The sequence below is a fragment of the Scleropages formosus genome, chromosome 6, assembly GCF_900964775.1.
Source record: "Scleropages formosus chromosome 6, fSclFor1.1, whole genome shotgun sequence".
Taxonomy (NCBI): Eukaryota; Metazoa; Chordata; class Actinopteri; order Osteoglossiformes; family Osteoglossidae; genus Scleropages; species Scleropages formosus.
The window spans coordinates 23,456,046-23,479,605 of record NC_041811.1 but is presented as its reverse complement, the minus strand read 5'-3'; the positions used below and the strand labels follow the sequence as shown (position 1 = coordinate 23,479,605).

General features: G+C 41.5%; 1 protein-coding gene across 3 annotated transcripts; it reads right to left on the bottom strand.

The window, feature by feature from the left end:
• Positions 1-1,813: 1,813 nt before the first annotated feature.
• On the bottom strand, positions 1,814-21,519 carry lrrc8aa (leucine rich repeat containing 8 VRAC subunit Aa). 3 transcript variants are annotated; one of them, XM_018748389.2, is made up of 3 exons: positions 21,450-21,519; positions 9,049-11,188; positions 1,814-3,993 (listed from the first exon to the last, which is right to left on the bottom strand). In XM_018748389.2, exons 2-3 carry the CDS (start codon positions 11,179-11,181, stop codon positions 3,718-3,720), a joined length of 2,409 nt encoding a protein of 802 aa, XP_018603905.2. In that variant the 5' UTR covers positions 11,182-11,188; positions 21,450-21,519; the 3' UTR covers positions 1,814-3,717. The 3 variants fall into 3 exon arrangements, with proteins under 3 accessions (XP_018603905.2, XP_018603913.2, XP_018603895.2); XM_018748397.2 differs by having other exon boundaries at positions 21,407-21,465; XM_018748379.2 differs by lacking the exon at positions 21,450-21,519 and adding an exon at positions 20,736-20,821.
• Positions 21,520-23,560: the final 2,041 nt, after the last annotated feature.

The following is a 23,560-nucleotide window of genomic DNA, read 5'->3' as shown; positions in this document are numbered from 1 at the left end:
CCCAGACCAACCGGAGAGCAGGACCCGAGCCAACCCACTACGCCCCCTAAGTGTATATACAGTATCCTAAAATTTCTCATTATTTTACAATAACCTCAAATTTATATGCTTGAGTATCAGTTGTCAGTGCCAACTACAGTACTGTATTTCATCCGATTGTCCTCACTTGAGTGCTACCACTGTATTCTTGTGTGTGCAAAAGTGTTCATCCTGATACTGCAAGACTCAAATAAATGTGCTAAATAATACCAATATAAAAGAGAGATTTGTGCATCTACATTTATTATCACTTAGTCAAAACTGTTCAAAAAATAAATATACATTTTCAGAGGTGTGACACTGAGAGAATACATTTCAGTCATATGGTTCAGGCAGAAAGCCATCCAAATGAATTCATACTTAAATATCTGTCCATAAACATTGGTTTTTTGGCAAAGAGGGGAGAAGAAAAAAAAAAAGAAAAAAAAAAAGTGCTGTCATATATGAACAAAATATACATACACATCTTAGGTTGAAAGCTAACCAAGCTTGTGAATTTTGTGTTCATTAACAAGACCTGTCTGTTCCAATAGTTATAGGAGTACATTCAAAAGTAGGAAGCCAAACTATAACACTGGTATAGTCTGAAGTATTCACTACAAGAGCAAAGACAAAGAACAGACTAGTGTGTATATATAAAACATTGGTTTCACAAGAGTGCATTTTAAAGTAAAACAAATTTACAGATTTGAGAGAGAGGAAAAAAAAAAAAAAAAAAAAAAAAAAAAAATTGTTGAGATCTCTCTAGTGTGTTTTTTTTTTTTTTTTAATGTACGGGTCATTAGTTATCCGGTATTATAACTGTAACCAAGACATTCAACTTTTGGTGCAAAACTTAAAACAAATATTTAATTAAAATGGCTTCAGTTGTGCACATGCCAGCCATTGATCCCCCAGTATAACCTTCATAACACTTGTATAGTTTACTTGGTTTCACATTCAATTTTGGATGAAAACATTTGTTGTTTGTCTGACAGTATCAGTTTTTCTCAAATTTAAAAGAGTATGAGGAATGCAAATAGCTTGGTGCACTGACTTTGCCTTTATATAACCTGAACTACTACTGACAAACAGGATCTGCATTTCAATTCCTCTGTGCAAAAACTGCCCCTCAGAGTGCAATATCTTTTAGATGCATTAGCATTATTCTTTCACTAAATCAACCTTATATTTTTCCAGAAACATTGCTCTTCTGATCTAATATGGCTACAGTATACCATTACAATTATTGTTTGGCTGCATGGAGACATGATTGTCTACATAAACATGCAAATCAAGAAGTGAATTACACTTGTGAATATTACACTGTACTTAGATGTTCAGGAGGAACAGCCACAGAATACAGAACTTAGACTGACAGAACTGTACAGCAAGAATTAAAATGGCATTGAAAAAAAACTTACCCTGTTAAAAACAGTGCAAGTTTTTTCCTTAAAAATATTTATGCACCATTAGCTGTGAGATTTGACATGTTGCACCTAGCACAAAATTTCTTTAAAAAAAGTACACCTTAAAATGGCAACGGAACACTTCAAAGGATACATTTCTATCCCGAAAATACTTTAAAATATTTTAAGTGGAAACCTGGACATCCCAATACAATTACTCCCTTCCCACACTAGGGGGCACAACATGCAAATAAGGTTAAATGCGCCTATTGATTGTCTCCATCCACAGTGCAATGTACACCGCTTAAACTTGGAAGAGGGGGAAACATGCATGCATCATTTCCCTTCTTTGTCTCCAGAATTAGTGAAAACAGTCTTGCCAATGCTGGAAGGGCAGAAAAAAAAAAAAAAAAAACTACAGGATTTAATAATCATCTTTAATTAGGCATTACTGGTGCCTGGAAAATAAGAAAATCCAAGCACTAAGAAGTGTTTCAATGTTTGTGTTTAAGTAAGGTGTATTCAAATAACCTAGTGTGTCAGTTGTCAATGACAAAAGCGGTCAAAAGTCTGGTCAGCGACGTGCAGAAAATGAGGGCATGCACGATCGGGACCCTCGGAAAAAGGGGGCAATTAGAGAGGTCATCAGTTCTTCGCCATATTTCTCCCACTCCAATAGATACAATACTGCAGTTTGATGTTCTCAACATTTAATGCAGTCTCCATACCAGAAAATAACTTCAAGATGACTTGGGCCACACAATTCTCTGCATTTAAAGAATCTGCAGATGAATAAAGGCATCCAGGGGATCTCTCATAGAAAGTAATCCTTAGGTGACTGGTACATTGTGGATTCGGTTTTCATCCCGTAACGGCCTTTAAAACCACAGGAGGTTGCAGCAAAAACGTGTCAAGTCTTGCAGTTGCCAGTCCTGCCCGGGCCAGCAGTAGTTGCTGTTGCAAAGGTAGAACCCCTTACCATCCTACATAGACGGGTTTTCAGACCAGGGTAAAGTAGCTCCCCTTCTCACTCAGTGCAAAGGACTGAATGAGGCATTTGAAAAAACATCCTTTGCAGAAAATCATTTGCATACAAGATTGAGGGTTTTTCCTCTTTTTACACCATAAGCAGTGACGCGTTATGTATGTACCATACTTTTGTCCAATAAATAAGAACAAGTACTTTCTACCAAAATTATTTCAATATAAGCCACATTTTATCCCCCATACCAGTGGAACACCATTTTAAACACATTTCGGTTGCATGCTGGATTCATTTTGTGCAAAATTCTGGCTTGGTAGAAATATGTTAATGTTTGTACACAATAAACTGAAAACATCATCCAGATAGCAAGATAGTTAAGGCCAGTATTAGTAAGAAAATTAGCTGATTTCAAAAATCTACCTGTAGTGGTTTTCTTTAAACCTAAGGCAAAGACTCTGTACCAAAAGACAGGTCACAATTTGAAGCTCTCTAAATGTCCTGGAAAAATATTGCACATACATTGAGGCCATCCTCTAAGAAAGTCCTGTGTAATCCTTCTGCTTGACAGACATTTGTTTTTTTGGTTCCTTTTATACACATTATACACACACAAATCCAACTCTGCACAATGCTGTTGCTCCTCTACAGTGCATCCTCACAGACTCAGCATCAAGGACATCCTCCAGGTACCCCTCCAGTAAGCATACAAAGCAGCTACAGGCAAGGCACCTTCTGCATGTACAGTTTGAAATTTTTGTAACCGAGTGTATACACACACACACACACACAAAGTTGTTAAATGGGTCTTTTCATCTCAGGATCCTGGAAAATTGGGACACACAGAGGAAATGCGTTCATGTGGTGGGACGCTCTCTTTGCAACTGCCCTGCCCACAGGCAGTATTACACCAAATGCCACCCTGCCTTTCACATGAAACACAATGCCATCTGCTGTGAAACCTCCCTATGCTCCTCGAAGTGGGCCACTGTCCCGAGAGAACCCAGAGGAATATGGGAAATGCAGTCGCTCGTAAGGACCCCTGTGCGGAGCACCACTGGCCATTGTCATCTGTCCTTTTACACCTTCAGCTTCAGTGTGGACTCTGACCTATTTTAAAAGGCACTTTTTCCCCCTTCTGTTGTAGGTCCTTTTGTGTGCAGGATGGTTGATAAGCAAAACATCTGAAATAAAGCGAGCACACACGGCCATGCTCTTGAGATCGCTTTGTTTCTCTGAAATGTCCAACACCTTAGGCTCTTCGTCTCCCTTACCCCTTTGTACCATTGGCTCTCCACTGCATTGTGTTCAGGCCTGCTCCTTCTCAGTCCTCCCCAGCTGTTCCTTCACCTCAGAGGGCAGCGTGTTGAAGAGGTCCTCTTCCACAACAAGGCCACCCCTTTTGAGTAGGCGGCACTCACCCAGCTCCACAGGCAGACATTCGAGCTGGTTTCCCCGCAACTCCAGCTGCGTGAGGCAAGTGAGCTCACCAATGCGTGATGGTAGCGTCTGCAGGCAGTTGCTGCCAAGGAGGAGAGCGCGCAGCTTCTTGCACTGGAACAGCTCTGCTGGCAGGTTGTCGATCTAGGAAGGAAAGGGGTCTGATTTTAGTCATGGCTACAAACCTAAAGCAGGTAGTGTGTAGGTTAGAGCAAACACCGCACAATCAAATGACTCACACTTGAATCCCACTGCCCTCTGAGGTACTCAAGCCATTTATACAGGTCTTCCATTGTTCTGGATTTCAGGAACACAGTCCAAAAATATTCAAGTATATATAATTTAATTAATGAAAAAAGATTTCAAAAAACAAAAAATTACAAAGATAAAAACAATACAAAAGTATAATATATACCTACATACCTGTGTGTGTGCACACCTACACAAGAGGTTAAACATTAAAAGTTTAGTTTCAATCTCACTAGTGCCTTCTGTAAAAATACCTCACAGGGTTTTGCATTTCTTCAAACATTTTCTAAACACCTCAAAAGCTGAAAAGGAGGAGGACAAAAGGGATCAGAGACGAGTTGGAAGGGTGGAAAAACAGGTAAAATGACGACAAAGACGACCCAGAAGCCGAGAGACTGGAAAAACAAGACAGGTTTACATTAGTCCCCGAAACATCCAAAGGATGAAATCAATCACTAGACACATCATGATGCTTGTTAGAATTACAGCAATTTTATGCATCTACTTGTGTGATGAACATCAGTGCATGAAGTGGAAAGAAACAAAACTAAGTTTACTTAAGAAACACATGTCTGCATCCATGTCTCTTTCTCCTAATGTAATGCACAAATTCTATTTCTCTGAGATGTACACCACTCTGGAGAAAAGCATCTGCTAATTAAACAAATGTAAATATACAGGTATGATTGACCAGATCTGCAAAATCTTTTCTGTATTATGGGTACAATACTGCCATCTTTGTAAATCTTATAGGCTATATACTAGACAACTTATTGTATTTTACATTATTACAACTGGTTTTAAGTGCTTCATACATAACTCGTGCTTTTTTTGAAATTATGAAGGTTCACATGTGCTTGTCAACATTACATTTCACTTAATCCCTGGTTCTCAGGGACAATTAAATATTTCCTTAAGGTACTGATAAAAAATAAAAATTGCCTTGCCTAACTATTGCAAGCTCCTCGCTACCTGATACAACTGACACTTAGGAAATCATTTAGAAATAATTCTATGCCCCACTTAAACCCATTTAAGAGTACAGGAGACCGTTCTGGTGATTACCTAATATATATTGATCATTGTGCCACATTTCAGACACTGATCATCTTCAGTACAGTTTTTCCATGTTTGTCCAGGCACGAACACACTTTTCAGCATGGGTTATGAACACGTAAGATACTAATTTCTGAAGATTCTAATTTACCAATTTTTAAATGAATGTATATTTTTACTCTTTTCCTCACAAATATTTATGTTAGTTGAGTGTGGCAGATCAAATTCAACCAGCAGTTTTAAGACTGTAATAAAGCACACCCAAGCAGAATGAGTGCAAGCCCACCTCAATTTAACTTGTTTTCAAAGTGTTTCCAGCTGGCCTGCTGTTTGTAAATGTTGATGACTCTACTGGCTCCAAGAAGAGGAGGGAGACTGCCGTCATATAGACAACACACGTATGGGGGGGGGGGGGTGTGTTATTCTCTAATTTTAAACTCAGTGCTGTGCTAAATTAAAAGAACGTTTAGTGAAAATAAATCAAAGGGATATTTACATAAAGCTGCTACTAAGGTGGTGAAAGTGACTTTGAATTTACAAAACTAGTGACAAGCAGACTTCTGATTCCAGTTGTGCTCAAAAGTAAATAAGCCAGTGTACTAAAAATAAAACCAAAAGGATATTTTTAAAGCAGAGTTCAACTGGTATTTATTCCAAAGTACTATAAAAGGTATTTCAAAAAAAAGTTTGTTATATTACATTTATACATTTTTTTTTTTTAAAAAGCAGATGCTTTTTCTCCAAAGTGACTTCCAACTAACTATGTAGCGTTATCAGCACACACTTAATGCATTTGTCCAAATCTCTATATGGCATTTCGTCAAACATTTTCCAAACATCCTAAAAGTTAAAAAGAAAGAAGATAAAAGGGGATTGGAGACCAGCTAAAGGGTAAAGAGGCAGGTAAAAGGATGACAAAGATGACTCAGAGGGTGAGAAACAAAAACAGGACATTTATTTAGCGGATGCTTTTCTCCAAAGCGACTTCCAATGGACTGTATGTAATCAGCCCACACACCTTATTCATCAAGGTTACTTACACTGGGTCACTCATCCATACATCAGCGGAACACACTCTCTCTGTCACTCACACTGTATGGGTGAATCTGAACAGCATGTCTTTGGACTGTGGGAGGAAACCCAAGCAGACACCGGGAGAACATGCGAACTCCACACAGACTGAGTGGGGATCGATCCCCTATCCTCTTGCACCGCCCAGGCGCTGTGAGACAACAGCACTACTTGCTGTGCCACCATGTCGCCCATACAGTATACTTATATACGTTACACCTTTGCCGACAGGGAAACCATATTACCATTGTCATGCAGTGCTTCAGCACGCAATTTAGAAGAAACAACCACATAAGTACATGATGACACCCAAACAAGAACCTACACTGATATAACTCATAACTGCAGAAGAGCAATATTGGACGTGTTACTAGTGCAACCCATGACAAACACAAAGCTAAATTACTCATTCACCTATGCAAAAGCAGAAGGAAAGCTTGCAAGGATGAAATATCTAACGAGTGCTACGAAGTGCAATTTAGGGCAGAAACATATGATGACAGACACCCGGCTGGGCTCAAGCCCCTGCACGAACTTCATTTCACCAGTAACAAAAGGGACATGCGGCTTATATGCTTCTTTGTTTACGTGTACTTGAGCTTATCATTAAATATCTTTTCCTGGTACAGGAAAAGCACAGAAGTGCTAAGACATTTAAACGCTACTGCTTAGCTCAAAGTCATATAAAAGATGTAACCACTTCCTGGAATGGTCATGAGCCTCTCACTTGAAGCGAAAGATAAGAAAATGAATATTCCATCGCCAGCCTTGGGCACAGAGCTGTCACCACAGGCCGACTTTTCTCCAGCTCCATGGACCCTCAGTGACACAGCAAGCACCACAAAAACATGTTCATCACGCTTTTTTGTCAAGGAGTAGACCTAGATCTTCCTTCGAAGAAAATCTCTACAGTAAGGATGAGGTTTTTGTAATCATTTCCTAGGGGTTTCCTTCTAAAAGAGCTCCGAATACCAGACAAAATGAGGAGGAATACTGCTGGTACTTTATACGTGCCTGCTCTCAGTGAAAAGACCCACCCTAGGTAGCACCTCTGGGGGAGGGACGGGGGTCATAGTGTGGAGTCAGTTCCTGTAGATGTGGGTGGGTGGGTGGGGCGGAGAATGACTGGAGGGTGAGATGGGGGTTGTGTCCTGGCTCAGTTTCATCATCAACCCCATGGAGAAACAGACCAGGGCTCTGTTCTCATTGCAGACACCCCTCCCCCAAGGAAGGTGCAGGCAGTCTGTAACAGTCTCCATAAACACTGCAAACAGTGTAAACAGCTGGAAAAATGCACTTAATGCATTTGTCCAAATCTCTCTATGGTATTTCTTCAAGCATTTTCCAAACATCCTAAAAGCTAAAAAGAAAGAGGATAAAAGGGGATTGGAGACCAACTAAAGGGTAAAGAGGCAGGTAAAAGGATGACAAAGATGACTCAGAAGGTGAGAAACAAGAAGAACAGGACATTTATTTAGCAGATGCTTTTCTCCAAAGCGACTTCCAATGAACTGTATGTAATCAGCTCACACATCTTATTCACCAAGGTGACTTACGCTGCTAGATACACTACGTACAATGGGTCACTCATCCATACATCAGTGGAACACACTCTCTGTCACTCACACCGTATGGGTGAATCTGAACAGCATGTCTTTAGACTGTGGAAGGAAACCAGAGCACCCAGAGAAAATTCATGCAGACACGGGGAGAACAGGCGAACTCCACATCGACCGAGTGGGGATCGAACCCACGTCCTCTCGCACCATTCAGGCGCCGTGAGACAGCAGCACTAGTGGCTGTCCCCCAGGACAGATTAATAAACAAACAGTCCTTGTAGCCACCAAATTATGAAATCATATTCAGCAGACACATGAGGATGCTTGTTGGAATCGGGGATGTGTGCACAGTGCAGACATTCCACCCCCAAGGAAGGTGCAGGCAGTTTGTTACAGATTCCTGATGTGTCTGAACTAGTGAATGGACTTGTCCAAGCCTCAACATAATCCTCTCTCATAACAATGTAAAGCACTATTGATGTTATTTGCCTGATCAAACTTACACCTCCCTATAAGACTGGCATTGTGGGTATTGCCTCTAGCCCTGGGCTGTGCAACTGGACATAGGTCTGATCTTCATTTAGCCTGCGCATAGTTTGCATGTGCCCTCAGGGTTTATGATGGATTCCTTTGGGTAATCCAGTTTATTCCCACAGGTAAAATACAAAGTTTTAAGAAAACTGTTGACTAAGTTACCTGTAACGTGACTGTATGAGGAAGTGAGGACAATTGGAACACCAGTCAATTGCAAGCCATCTGGGGTATACCTTGCCTAAACTACCACCCTATGCCCAGAAACAGGCTCCAGAGCACCACAACCCAGCATGATAAGTGGTTATCAATAAGGAATCAATGTAAAAATTAAGTGATTGAGTGAAAATTAAGCCCACTAGCTCCCAGTGAAGTTTCTTTATCTTACTCTGAACATGTGATTAGATGAAGTTTTGACATTTCTATGCACATTTTAAGACAGCCAAGTGCATGAGTGCCTGCTCTCAGGATATGATGTTACCAAGTAAAAAAAAAATAAAATGGTTAGAAATAGTAATTGCAACAAAATCATTGCAGGGATAATGAATCTTGTATGAGGAAAATGGAATCTTTGGTTTAAAAAAAAAAAATTAAAAAAATCACTTTGGTACTTTTTTCAAGTAATAAAATGACATGCTCCATCAGGATGAAATACAACAAAAATCAAAACTTTACTCAATTTTGTTTTTTTTTGAAACCTTGCCCTTGATTTAATAAATAATGTAGCACTCACCCGATTAGCAGTCACAGCAAAGTACTGTAGGTTCTGGAGGAATCCAATGTCAGCTGGGATGGAGGTGAGGTTGTTGTGACTTAAATCCAGATAACGCAATTTACGGCAGAAGAACAGCTGGCTGGGTATCTTCTCAATCTTGTTACGGTTTAAGTAGAGTCGCTCCAGGTTGGTGAGGATTCCAATATGAAGAGGAATGTAGGCAATCTGGTTGTACCAAAGCTTAAGGCAGACCAGCCGTTGCAGGTGCTGGAAACTGAGAATCTCCTCAATGGTCTTAAGGTTGTTGTCCTTCAGATCAATCTCCTGTAAGTTGCATAGGCTAAAGATGCCATGAGGGATGCGCTCAAGGTCACAGCGAATAAGCTCCAGTTCTTGCAAGTTCATCATCTTCTTCACACCATTGCCCAGCATAAACTTGGTACCTTCATTGTCAATGGAAAGCTTATGTAGGTGCACACCCACATCCGAGATCACTTGTGGCAGCTTGGACAAGTTACTCTTTAGCCGTAGGACCTTGAGGTGTTTCAGCTCCCTAAGCCCTTCAATAACAATGAATCGGTTGTTCTCAGAGCTCAAGTCTCCTGTAAGGTGCAACTCCCTTAGGTTCTTCAAACTGTAAATCCACAATGGGACCTCTTTAATGTCTGTAAATTTGATGTGCAATGACTGAAGGTTCTCTCGTAGGAAGGCCAAGGCAGGGGCCTCGATTTTGGCAGGCGTGTGGTAGAGCCACAGCTCCCTCAGGTTGGAAAGCTGGGAAATAATGGGGGGTATAGTGACATCAGCAATGAGTTCCAACTTCAACACCACCAAGTCCAGCAAGTCAAACACTGTATCTGGGATGCCACTCAGATTGAAGAGATGCAGCTCCAGCTTATCCTGCGAGTTCTTTGTGACCCGCTGTCGCAGCTTTTCCAAGGTCCACTCATTGTTGAGGTTTAGCTGCCGAAGTTTGTTTTCGCTTACCTCTGACAGGAAGACGGCAAAACGCTTGGAGTAGAGTGGGTCATACTGGTCAATCAGATGAAGCATGAAAGCAAAATCATTTTTCACATCAGGAATGTCACTGTAGCTGCTCTGCTCTCGAATTGACTCAAAGGAGTATTTCTTCAGAGAGCGGCTAAGCATCCAGCACAACGTGTACATGCAAATCAAGCCGTAAACTATCACTAAGCTGATGTAGAAGCAAGCCAAGATTTTAAAGAGGGTGGCAAGAGGATGTGCGCAACGATACATACGATAACCTGTGAGGCTCTCAATATCAACACTGCAGTCTACACTAAACTGAATATTGCGAACGTAGTATCCTGTGTAGCAAATGATCAGAATGAATTTTATGACTTTGATAATGGTCTGGCGGATATAAAGCCTGTATACAATGTCACCCTCTTCTACATGTAAACGAAACTTCTTCACCTTCTCAAACAAAGCTTTTGCTTGCTCTCCTTCTTTCTTGTCCAAGACACCAGTTTCAGAGCGGTCCACAATCCCTTGCTCGATGCGGGACTTTGACCTTTGGAGCATGGGTACACTAGCCTCAACATCTTCACTTATACTGGAGGTTTTTTTGTCCGTGGAGCCGTTCATTTTCGCTGAGGGTTTTGGGTCACTTTCCACTACCACAGTCTCTGACAGGGCCCGCGTGGTCCATGGAGAGTCAAAGCACTTATGCAAAATGGAAACAAAGTGTTCCAGCTTAGAGCTGGTATGGGGGAACTTGAACCAGAAGTTGCTGCAGGCCAGGAAGATGAGTGTGTGAAGGAGCACCAAGTAAGGGAAGTACTTTGCAAACCAGTGCAACTTGTCTTCGTAACACACAGCATCTACGTAATTATACTGGTGCCGATCCAAGTCATACTGAATGCCCTGGGGTTCAAAAGACAGCGGAACAGAAGACAGGGTGGCATTGGGATAATGCCTGTGCGAGTATGTGTCACAGGTCTCGTTGACCACCCATTTGCAAGGCAGGCAGATCATTTTGTCCTGAGTGACCTGCAGAGTGCCGCCAAACACTGCAATCATCAGCATTACGATGGAGATGTAGTCGGTGAACACGTCCCACCATGGCTTCAGGATTCTGTATGCTGGCTGGGTGTCTGCGAAGTACCGCAACTCAGTGATGGGAATCATTGTTTATCTGCAGAGAAACAAAAAGTACAAACTCTGATACACAACACACACTGGTTTCAGACTGTTTCAAGGCATAGTTTAGCTTTTTATGGTCCTTAACTGCTCCCTATGCATCACGAACTAACAAGGCTTCCTTAGATTGTGTTTGGCATTAGTTTCCTAACTAGCACATACAACTCACTTACCAAATACTCTTTTTTTGTTAGAAGAGCTAAATGACAAAGTTGAATATGTACCTAAGAAAACAGAATAGCCTGCTAGGTTTGACTATTAAAACAGATATAATAAGATTTAAAAAATCCTTATTGTTTTGTATAATTTTTATTTAATGTTAGAGAACAACCTTAAATACATCACACTACATCCACATAGATCAAAAGAACAATCTTGCAACTGAGCTACTTTGTAATGATCCTGGGAGAAGGTATGTGACCTCAACTGCAAGCATTTCACTCTTGTAGAAGTCAAGCACCAACAATAACATTTAAATTAAACTAGACTGATGGTAATATCCTTTGACCTACACACAAAGAATATTTTGACAACATTGTCATCAGCTTAAAAATGTATTTATTTGTAATTTTCTTCTTTTACATTATTACAAATGAGTTGGTGAAACAGCAAGCTGGCTGTCAAGTAAGGAAGGGCAAGAGCATTCATGTTCACAGTTGTTGAGTGTGTGTGGTATGTAGCTCAGACATCCAAAGCATCCCCCATGCATAAACAAACACAAAAGGTAGAAAAACTACCAGCAGTACAATTACAGAATCCTGGGAAGGCCATAGTGAACCCGTTTCCCTTTTCCATCTTATTAAATATAAAATCAAATGTTTGTTCTTTATAACTTCCAATCTCAACCTAAAAGATATTTAGCCATATGAAACAACTTCTGATTAAATAAATGAACACAAATCTCTTAAGTTATATGAACAGCTATAAATGTACATTCATGAGTCAAATCAGACATCCGTTACTCAGGCGTAATTCACCAAAATAAGCCTACTAAAAGTATTTGATTTCAACATATATTAAATGGATTTCAGAGAGATTTTCAAGTACTCAAACTACAGGACTCCTGTAATACACAAGCAAGCATCTCTCATTTTCCCTCTTTGCACTTTCTGGAGCTTCAGTATATTTCAGTATCTGCCAAACATGCCCATGCACCCTGCTGGAAGGGCCAGGAAGGATATCCTGAAAATTTTGGCTAAAGGTGTCAGACAAGGATGCCTTTGTGTGTAGTTTACACACACACACACACACACACACACACACACAGTGCCTGGGAGGTCTTTAGCAAAACATAGCCAGAGTTTTACTATGTCCAAGACAAACTTAACTAAGAACCTTATGGAGCTTAAGCCGAGTCTAGACGGGACTACAATGTTCACTTTCTCTCTACTCTTCAAGCTCAGTTTAGACTCAACAAGGCTCTGACCTGAAGAAAAAAAAAAAAACTCCTAATCCAAACCACAGTCCACACAAAGCCCAGACAGGGCCTTAGAGTATATAATGACATATACAATTTCTTAGGATAAAGTAAATCTTTCACCACTACCCTAGCTTTACAGCTTCTCTATGGGAAAACCAATCTAGGATGGTTCTCAAATTCCTCTGGGTCCAAAACAATCCCTATATACATTCCATTAACAACAGCAAGATAACCATGGTTACTTTGTTTTTTTTATTAAAAAAAAAAAAAAAAAAAAAAAAAACCTGCAAAAAATTAGCCTCCATTTACTTGTAAAGAGAGCACTTAAAGTAAACATGTTTTACAAATGGCCTTTAAAAGCTCTTCACAGAGGACTTCCTGCAGAGTATCTATTGATTGCTTCTTGCTTTTTCTACTCATTTCCCATGTAAATGCAGATAAAGGGAATGCCTAACATTTAACTTTAGTGTCTTACTAAAGATAACAGTGACAAGTCCATTTATCAGTTTACATGCAATAATATATGATTCTTTCAGAAACAGGTTCTCTTGATATTTAGAACATTATACTAAAAGGATTTTCCCCAGGACACACATTCCACTCAGAATTCACCTTTCCTGTCAACATACATTATTCCACGAATCTCCTAGTGACCTTTATTAAAACTAGATGTACCCATTCTGGTTGCATTGCCTTTCTCTACTCACATACTACTACCAGCACATATTGTATATTTCAATTTACTCAAGCAATTACAGAAAAGGGGAACCAAAGTGCTAATACTTGTATGTTTTAAAATGTAAGAATTTGTTTCTAATATTTTACACAAAAACTAAGCCCTTGCTATTGATCCTGACACATTTATATAATGACTAATGCTTTCTCTCTGATTACAGCATTGATGTCAAGTCACACTGCACTTGCCAAATGCCAGACGCAAAAATGCAGTACTGGTTGTATTATACAAAATAGATCAAGGTATATTAAAGTTAGTTTCAGCAGCATCCCCAGCTGTACATGGTTGAACACAACTAGAACCTGCTTCTGAGTTTTGCTATACCATACTTGCCATCTATGAAAAGGAGCACCAACACAACTTTGTGTTCTGCTGAGCAAGAAACGGGGGTGCAGCGGCACAGCGGATTTGGCCGGGGCCTGCTCTCCGGCAGGCCTGGGGTTCAAGTCCTGCTTGGGGTGCCTTGTGGCGGAGTGGTGTCCCATCCTGGGTATGTCCTCTCCTCCTCCAGCCTTGCGCCCTGTGTTTCCGGGTTAGGCTCCAGCTTGCTGCAATACTGCTCCAGGTAAGCGGATTCAGACTGTATGTGTGTGAGAGCAAGACACATATGACCCTCTGGCCCGAGGAGTTTACACAGACAGTTACAGTCAGCCAGTGTCCTACAGGGCTAAGTGCAAGGGGACTAGGAGAATATCACTCTGCTCCAAATAGGTCTTGACATCTTTCAGTGTTCAGGGGGTGTAATACATTAGTTGCCTCAAAAATCTGCTTCACTGGTCTGACATTTATTGTTCCAAGTGCACATTTTAGCTTCACATGTTGCCATTAAGACTGCCATATGCCCTGTAATTTCACGCTCGCTGTTGTGATCTCAGCACTGGTGTCACATTGTGTTACAAATTGTTGCATCCCATCTGGTCTTTGCTCCTTCAAAATGAAAATAAAATACTAATTGTAGCTAATTCTAGCTGCCCAAGTGTACCATGTTAAGACATTCTCATCAATCCTCTTTGCAGAAATTAACAGGACTCATCATACTGATTCCACCCAAAGAAAGGAATTTTTTCCACCCGAACATTACCGTGTTGACTGCTTTTCATATTACCTTACATCATTTTCCAACCATTTACTGGACAATTATTCTTCATATTTTCATTCATTTCTAACATTAACATAACATTCAAAAAGTTCTCTGCAGGTGGGATAACACTAGCATACTAGAGGCTAAGGTTTAAGATGAAGTCACCATCCAAGGACAAATGCCAAAATAATGCCTGTTATGAAAACTGTGGTGTTGTGTATACAGTATCTCAAACTACTTAACAGACAGAGGAAAGGAGGACAAATGGGAGCATTCAGGCAGTGAAATCATGGCTGCCTACTGGATATTTGTTTAGCTTCTGCTTTGTTACATGAGCTAACAGGAGCTCTAGCTACCAAATTAACTGTGTATTCTAAATCCCACATTTTGGCCTTGGGGGGGAAGGAGGGGGGGAAAAGAGGAAAAAAAAAAAAAAAAAACCTAGGCTTTGAAATAACTTCCCACAGATGAGAGGTGACAGGCAGGAGGAGTATTAAGCTCTCCTAACAATCATAAAGCTGACAGCAGACAGTCATCAGCTCAGCAGGATTCTTTTTTTTTTTTTTTTTTTTTTTTTTTAATGGCAGGAAGTTACTTTTCTACTGAATGTGTACCCCACAAACAAATGACACAGCAACTGAGCACAACCCATGAAAATAATGCAAGACTATACTCCATCTATTCAGTGTCAAGGAAGCTGGACAAAACACAGACCATTGCCTGAGCAAAAGTTACTGTGGCGCTGGTAGAGTAATACTGTCAGAGTTACTGAATTCAATATGAGCAATTGTCTCAAAGAGTAAATTATCGGTGTTTCAGGATTCCCTCCACTGAACAAGATGAGTCAGGAAGAGACAGAGTACAAGTTTTTTCTCGTTAGCTGTTGTAAAAAAGACCTGAATGGAATCAGAAACAAAACGCCATATAAATAACCAGAAGCATGTCCAGTTGATGTGATCACACAGTAGATGGTGCAGTCATCATTAAATGTTGCGTTCAAACATCGGGACTCAAACAATTCACTGAGGTTGATGGGCTGGCTCCCATTAAGTCGGGTTTGTCGTAAGTCACGTTGCAAGTTAAACACTACTTGTACTATAAACCACATACCTTGCCAAGTTAAAAACCTAGTCTGTTCTTTCCAGACAGAAGCCTAGCTTTTTCTTATGTTGTATTCTCAAAGATACATGTGGTTAAGGCCACTGGATCTTGTTACCGTCACGGTACCCCACACTATGAGAAATTCCATGCGACACCAGGGCACTGTGACACTTTAGTAAATCATCATATGTCCTTGGCATTTCTGCTGTGCCTAGTGAATGGTGCTTAATGGGACTAGTGTCTATGTTTCACAGAAAAGGGCATGGGTCTGTACAGAATCCGTTGCATTCAAGTCATATGACAAGCCAGCACACCTTCGTGAAGGACATTGCCCCTCTGGGGGTGGGGAGAGTTACTGGGAGTTATTCTTGTAAACCAAACGGTGGTACACTGGTGGTACCTCCTTTCAGTCCTCTTCCTACCATTTGCAATAACACTGTACAACAGCTCACCTCTGTGTGACAGATGAACTATTCAGCACTATTGTTAGTTCATTTTGTTACTACTCATAATGATTATATTACCATTCTGCACAACTTGCACTATATACTGTTGCACTACTTATTGTTTTGATTTAATATACTTATTATTCCTGCAACTGTATATATAATTGTACATATTTTTATCTTCTATTTTTCCACTTGTTTTTTAATTTTTTATATTTCAAGTATTTTCAGACTTGTACTCTGCTGCTGTAACATAATTTCCCTTGTGGGATCAATAAAGAATATCTATCAAAGGCATAAGAGGGGATTGTGAGGGAAAGGGCAGAAAGCAGTAGGATGGTTCATGCATAGCTCCTCGTTTTTCCTTCTTTGTCACTCCATATGAGTTGGACAAAGCTTCCCGTAGACTATGAGCGCAATCTCTGTTTCAGCACTAGATTGTTCTCTCCCTGACCCTCCTCTACACAAGACTTTAGCCGTTTGTTCCACTCACTTTGATCTACTTACTGAGTACTTATTCAGAGTGACTTACAATGCACTTTATACACTCTTATGGAGAACAAAACTACTAGTAGAGTCCATCCACTGGCTTTTAAAAGGCAACCCCTGGGATTCACAGTTGGGAAATGAAAGAACATGCTTCCTAAAATAACTTTACAAATCATTATGAATGCCTTGTTCATTAGGCCTCCAAGATTTGTTTACCATGCTTAAAACAAGATTAATTTCATATGTACTTCAGTTGTTATATAGTTTGCAAAGAACACTGTTACAGTGTACAACAATCTTTGCCAGAGGAATTGTCCCCTTCACAAGATCCAATGGACCATGACAAAGAAAAACTCACAGCTAAAAATCACGTAGTCTGCCTCTTTGTTACTAGTACTGTTCTCATTCAGGACAGACACCTGATCTCATGAGTCCAAGAGAAAGAAAATATCCCCAATTTGGCTCACTGCCCTTTCATTAGCGTTAAGAGCAGAATGTGCTGTGTGAAAAGGAACATCCAACTGAACAAGATTCCTCCAGGTAAATAAGAATGGAGTCCCCTGACCACTACAAGGCTTCCTTTGGGCAGAGTCTTTGTCAGGGTTCCCAGGGTTATTTGCAGCTGGTGTTGAATGCACACATTCGAAAGCACCCCATATATCTCCCCAAAATCAAGGGCAAGGCTGGCCTGTTTCTCTTTAACTAGGACTCTCTTCTATTCATTCCCTCACAAAAAAAGTTGTTGCATGTGTAACTCAAGTGCTGGCACAATAAGACAGTTGTTCACACACAGTTCACAGTTCTGAGGAAAAACCTCTGCAGTGTTACTGATTGTAGATAATGACAGATAACAGATAATGACAAAATTGCCCACTTACCCAACCACTTAATATGCTGCAGGACTGAACGTGAAAAAATGACAAATCCTTAAAAAGGACTTGCCAAAGCTAAGCATGAGGACCAAAGCTTGCTTTGGACTGATGTACTTCAGAAAGGGGAAAATCCATTTGCAACCAGACAGGACTGTGAGGGAAAGAAACATACAAGGGGCCAGGTTCCTCAAGTACAGCAGCATGTGCACAAACACCATGACTCAATTATCAATGAGAGGTATAAGTGCTCTCTACTGTAACAATACACATGAAAAGACAAAGTATTGACTAGAACCCAATTTGAAAAAATCAAGTCAAAAGTTTTCATACTCTCATGGGAAACAAATTATTTTTTGAGGCATTTGGTTCACAATTTTGAGCAGGAAACCATCCATTGTGTCTTCTCAGCTCTCCTGCAGCAGTTTCCATAAATGCAGGTCCCTTGTGGGTGATGTTTTACTTTGGCCTGTCTTGTTTATCCCATACATGTATTTCCCAGGTTGTCTCTAAGTGTACTCAAACCTCTGACTAGCACTGTACATTTCAATCAAAACAACTGTCAACATTTATTCCTCTGTGTGGTAGATGTGCACAAATTACTTTGAATCTGAATACACATCCACTGATTAAATGAACCTACATGTTATGAGACTGCCCCGGTGTCACATGGGCATTTGACCATAGCAACAATTACAACAAAAAAAGTAAAAAGTTCCTGAAAATCTGTAGTAGCTTCAATTAGTAGAAAATATGCTATTTATTATTAAATGTATTACAGTTAAGCTTGGGTCAAATTATGGCTAAATATCCCTATATCTGAATGAAAAACACAATGTGAGTCAGTTGCCATAGTAACCTTAGAAGAAGTACTTATTGTCACCAAAAATAAGCCAGAAGATTGATCTGAAAATTGCCCCTTTTCAAAATTCTCAAGGATGGAGGCAGGACAGATGAAAGTATGCATTTATTCTAATGACAAGCTAACTAAGAAGCAAATTATACGTGGGCAAGTTATTATTCCAGGAAAATAGTTGTTCATTATTTGTGTGCCTACTGACTGACTCAGCCCTGCACTAACATGGACAAACGGCTGTAGTTTGTCATCACTTAAATGTTAACATTTTGTTTTTACCCAGAAATCAGCCCACAAAATGTTTGAAAATGTGCATGTCTGCCATGCTGTTTAAAATGAGCCGATTTTAAAAACGCGAATGTAAACATAACATTATTTTCCTTTATATGCACCACATGGCAACATGTTAAATCGTCTCTAACTACAACCAATCAAGACTGTAGCTAGATTCAACATCTTTTTATATAGTGATGCTTGGCCACATGTGAAATTATCTTTTAACAGCAGACCAGCAAACATGCTAGTTAGAAAACTCTTCTGTGTAGAGATGAGAGAGCCTAAAATGCCAGTTCCTTTACACAAGAAAAATCCCCACTTTACTATTACTGTGATAGTAATGTCTTTGAATTAATTCAACTCCCTAATTCATAATGACTAGAATACCCCAAGTTCTGGCATTTTATATACAGTAAGTATATAAAATAAGTAAGTACAGACACTGAAACCCAGACATACATGGTTAATTTTCTGTCCAAGAAGCCTCTTTGAAAACACTGAGTATTCGCCTGCCAACAGGAAGGTGTGAACAGAGGAAGCAGCTAGGAGGCTCTTCCTACTCCAGCGATGGTGTTATCGATAGTTCAGAGGCCAGTGCTGTGTGTACGGAACATCTGCTGCGTGCACGTGCTTGATGTGAGCAGCAGGTGCCCAAGAAGACCCCCCTCAGTGCCATGGGGGCCGACACCTGCTCTCGTGCAAAAACAAAAAACATCCACAACATATAAGTGCATTATATCTCCTTCCAAACTGAGAAATAAACTAATCGTACTATTTTAAATGGCACATGGATACACACACACACACACACACACACACACACACACACACACACACTGTCTGAACCGCTTGTCCCATACAGGGTCGCAGGGAACCGGAGCCTACCCAGCAACACAGGGCGTAAGGCCACAGGGGGAGGGGACGCACCCAGGACGGGACGCCAGTCCGTCACAAGGCACCCCAACCGGGACTCGAACCCCAGACCCACTGGAGAGCAGCACCCGGCCAAACCCACTGCGCCCCCCACGAGCACGGATACCATAAATGAAATCCGAAGGAAATGCTTCAAATCGCACAGAGATGCTGCCTTGCTTTGCTGTATAAGTACAAACTGGTTTTCAGACATTTCCAAGAAAGAAAATGGAATAATTTAAACAAAAGCTCTTGTCCCAACATGTCCACTCGGGCATTCCAGCAGCATATCCGACACGGGGCCCAAGGGCAGCTCCCATACTGCACGGCCTTTCATATCATAGTCTCAATGAGGGGGGAAAAACACGTCATTTTTACCACGCTTGCAGGTGTGCAAACCACAGCCAACCAGAGAGAATGCCGGAGTGACTCGGGTTTGATGGAAACCTCGATGGGGCCCTTGGCCAATGAGGACCAGGACCAAAGAGCCCCCTGTAGCGTTAACCACATGCTCTACACCACCAACACTGATCCCAGCTGACTGAAAAGTCACATTTTATGTTTCTCAACTATGACACATGAACATTTGTCGGGGTGAGACACTTTCTGGGACTAGCAGGTCCGATCCAGTGAATCAATGAATTGTTAAATAATTTAAAAAAAATAGTAGGTCCGATCCTGACTGTAATAGAAGCATTATTTTTACAGTATCGTCGTTGCGTTGTGCCTCAGAATCACAAGCTCTTTTTTTTTTTTTTTTTTTTTTTTTTAACATTACTACTAAATAAAATGTAAACTAGTCACACCAGAAACAAAAACACAAGACGCTGGCTGAAGACTCGTGGTGAAGTCACGCCTTCTCGTGGATTTTAGTTTCACCCAGCGATTCATATTCCTTTTTTTTCGTAAGTCTTATCACTAAACTAAAAGAGACTAAACTGACAAGCGTTAATGCACGAAATATTCTGTAGTAAAACAGTAAGTTTCGATTATCCCTCGAACAACCAGCACCAAGATATCCGTACTGATTTGCCTAGGAGGAAGAAAACATCCCCGCACGACTAGAAATAAAAATGACTGTCGTTTCCAGCGTAGAAGACGTGCGATTCCGGTTGGGGGAAATTTACTGAGTCTATGTATGTGAACAACGGACGCGTCCAATTAAAAACGCCGGCTAATGGGCGTGAGGAGCCCGTCTCGTCTGAACTGCCGCGCGAGCGCACGCATACACACATCGACGTAGACTTAGTTCAGTAAGTAAATAAACCGTTGTACTAATAAAAAAAAAAGAGCGCCCGCCGTACTCTTCCAAATGCTAACAGCAAACCGGTGCATAACACACCGGACCGGACTCACCCGCTCACGGCTGCGCTGTGTTCAAACTGCGGATCCGACACGATACCGACAGAAACATGTTTATGCTGCCTAGTTCAGCCACCACAGCGCCCCCCTCCCCCTGCGTGCGCGCTCACTCACTCACTTATTTACTTACTCACACCCGCGCTCCTCCCCACACCGGAAACCGAGCCTTAAAGGAGAGGGCCGGTCACAAGGACGGCCCGACCACTGACCTGCTTTGCGGCATTCTACAAACAGTCCTTTAGGTTGTATAACTGCTAAATGCTAATTTATGCTTAAAACAGTAGAGACAAGAAAAGTAGACAAGTAGTACAAAGTAAAGGTCACGGTTAAGTTGACTTTAAGAAGAGCCTTGTGTTGGCATCCATATACGCCGACTTAATTTAACGAATTCGCCTAAATAAACGAGTCACCTAATTACGAGTCAAGCCACCTCTGCTTCATCCACCTCCCAGTTTAATATTTAGGTTTACTTATTTTTGTCACGTTTTAATTCATTATAATGCTCAAGTACACGAAATAACAGTATGTGTTACAGAAAAGTGATCACTCAAAACTCATTCCATACGTTTAACATACACACGACGATGATGCTGTAATCGAAAGCTACTTTTTTGTAGTATCGTCAAGAAAAAAGGCAAATTTTTAAAGTCAGCAAAACTTCCTACCTGTAGAGATTGCCCATTTGTACAGGGGGACACTCGTCCTTACCTCAGTTTAAATAAGTAGTCTGTAGCTCTTTTAACTAAATGTGTTACTGCCATAATAATGCGAAAGGAGCAATCACTGGAACGCCGACACACAGCGAAAGGCCACTCCCGCGACGACCATTGTCGCGACTATCGCGCAACTGTCGCAACTATCGCGACCACTGCCACGACAGTTTCGCGATAGTCGCGACAGTTGATCACGATAGTCTGATACGCTCACTTTGAAGTTGCTCCCGCACAAACAAACAAACAAAAAAAAAAACTCGCTGAAGGCAGAGACTTATGTGAGGAATAAACTTGATATTTCTTGAATACAAGCTAAATACATGGGCAGCGTTTCAACAAAGGTCCATCTGATTTTTTTTCCATAGAAATGAAGCTGTGTGATAAACCTTAGTGGAAACACGCATTTGCAAAAGAGTTCTGACTTGGAACATACTGAAGCCAACATTTTCTGTCTTGTTTTTATCATCTTGAAAAGAAGCTTGAGGTTTTCTCCTTTTTTCGAGAAAACGACACAAAAAACATGTATCCCTATCTGCATAACATTATTAATTATATTTATTGTTAATTACGTGTCATTCATATGTATTTAATAAAGTTATAGAATGTTAAACTATATAATAAATTATGACGATATATATAAAAAAAAGCTTGTTGGTGCCAGCAACCCAAGAACCCGCTGGTGGACACCGGTGGTGAGGGAAGCTGTCAAGCTGAAGAGGAGGCCTTTAGGGCCTGATTGGCTCTGGGGACTCCTGACTCAGCAGACAGGTACAGGAAGGTGAAAAAGGCAGCAGCGGCTGCGATTGCAGAAGCAAAGTCCGAGGCATGGGAGGAGTTTGGAGAGGCCATAGAAAACAACTATCGGTGAGCTTCAAAGAGGTTCTGGAGAACTATCTGGCAGCTCAGAAGGGGTTGGAGGAGCTACTCTCAGGCTGTGCTCAGCAAGGGTGGAGAAACTCTGGCCTCTGATGAGAACGTTGTCGGGAGGTGAAAGGAGCACTTTGAAGAACTCTTAAACCCGAGTGATATGCCTCCCTTACAGGAGTCAGGGCCAGAGGCTTTTGGACTATCAAAGTCCATTTGCCTGGTGGAAGTCACTGAGGTAGTTGGTAAGCTCCACAGTGGCAAAGCACCGGGGGTGGATGAGATCCGCCCGGAAATGCTAAAGGCCCTGGATGTTGCAGGGCTGTCATGGTTGACACGCCTCTGCAATGTTGCATGGACCTCAGGGACAGTGCCCTTGGATTGGCAAACTGGGGTGGTGGTCCCTATCTTTAAGAAAGGGGACCGGAGAGTGTGTGCCAACTATCGGGATATCACACTTGTCAGCCTCCCTCGGAAAGTCTATGCCGGGGTGCTGGAGAGGAGGCTCTGGCCGATGGTTGAACCTCCGATTGAAGAGGAACGATGCGGATTCCGCCCTGGCCGTGGAACAGTGGACCAGCTTTTTACCCTCTCACAGATCATTGAAGGGGCATGGGAATTTGCTAATCCAATCTACATGTGTTTTGTGGACTTTGAGAAGGCCTATGACCGTGTTTCCCGGGAAATTCTGTGGGAGGTGCTTAAGGAGTATGGGGTACCGGGGCCACTACTGCGGGCCATTCGGTCCTTTTACATACGGCGCAAAAGCTGTGTCCACATACTCAGCATTAAGTCAGGCCTGTTCAGTGTGGGTGTTGGACTCCGCCAAGGTTGTGCCTTGTCTCCACTCCTGTTTGTGGTTTTCATGGACAGGATATCAAGGCGCAGTCGAGGTCAGGAGGGCATTCTGTGTGGGAGTCGGAAGGTGACGTCTCTGCCTTTTGCGGATGATGTTGTCCTTTTGGCACCGTCACATGGCCGCCTCCAGCACGCACTGGAACGGTTTGCGGCCGAGTGTGAAGCGGTGGGGATGAGGATCAGCACCTCAAAGTCTGAGTCCATGGTTCTCTCATGGAAAAGGATGGTATGCCCCCTTCAGGTAAGGGGAGAGTTTTTGCCCCAGGTGAAGGAGTTCAAGTATCTTGGGGTCTTGTTCACAAGTGAGGGAAGAAGGGAGCGTGAGATCGGCCACAGACTGGGAGCAGTGGCAGCCGTAATGTGGTCGCTGTACCGGACTGTAGT

What these genes read in the sequence shown, in the direction of transcription:
- lrrc8aa (XM_018748389.2), bottom strand. Translation starts at nt 11,181, where the DNA reads ATGATTCCCATCACTGAGTTGCGGTACTTCGCAGACACCCAGCCAGCA. An exon ending in TTGCTGTGACTGCTAATCGG is followed by an intron (nt 3,994 to 9,048) that starts GTGAGTGCTACA and finishes TTTCCTTCCTAG; the next exon opens with ATCGACAACCTGCCAGCAGA.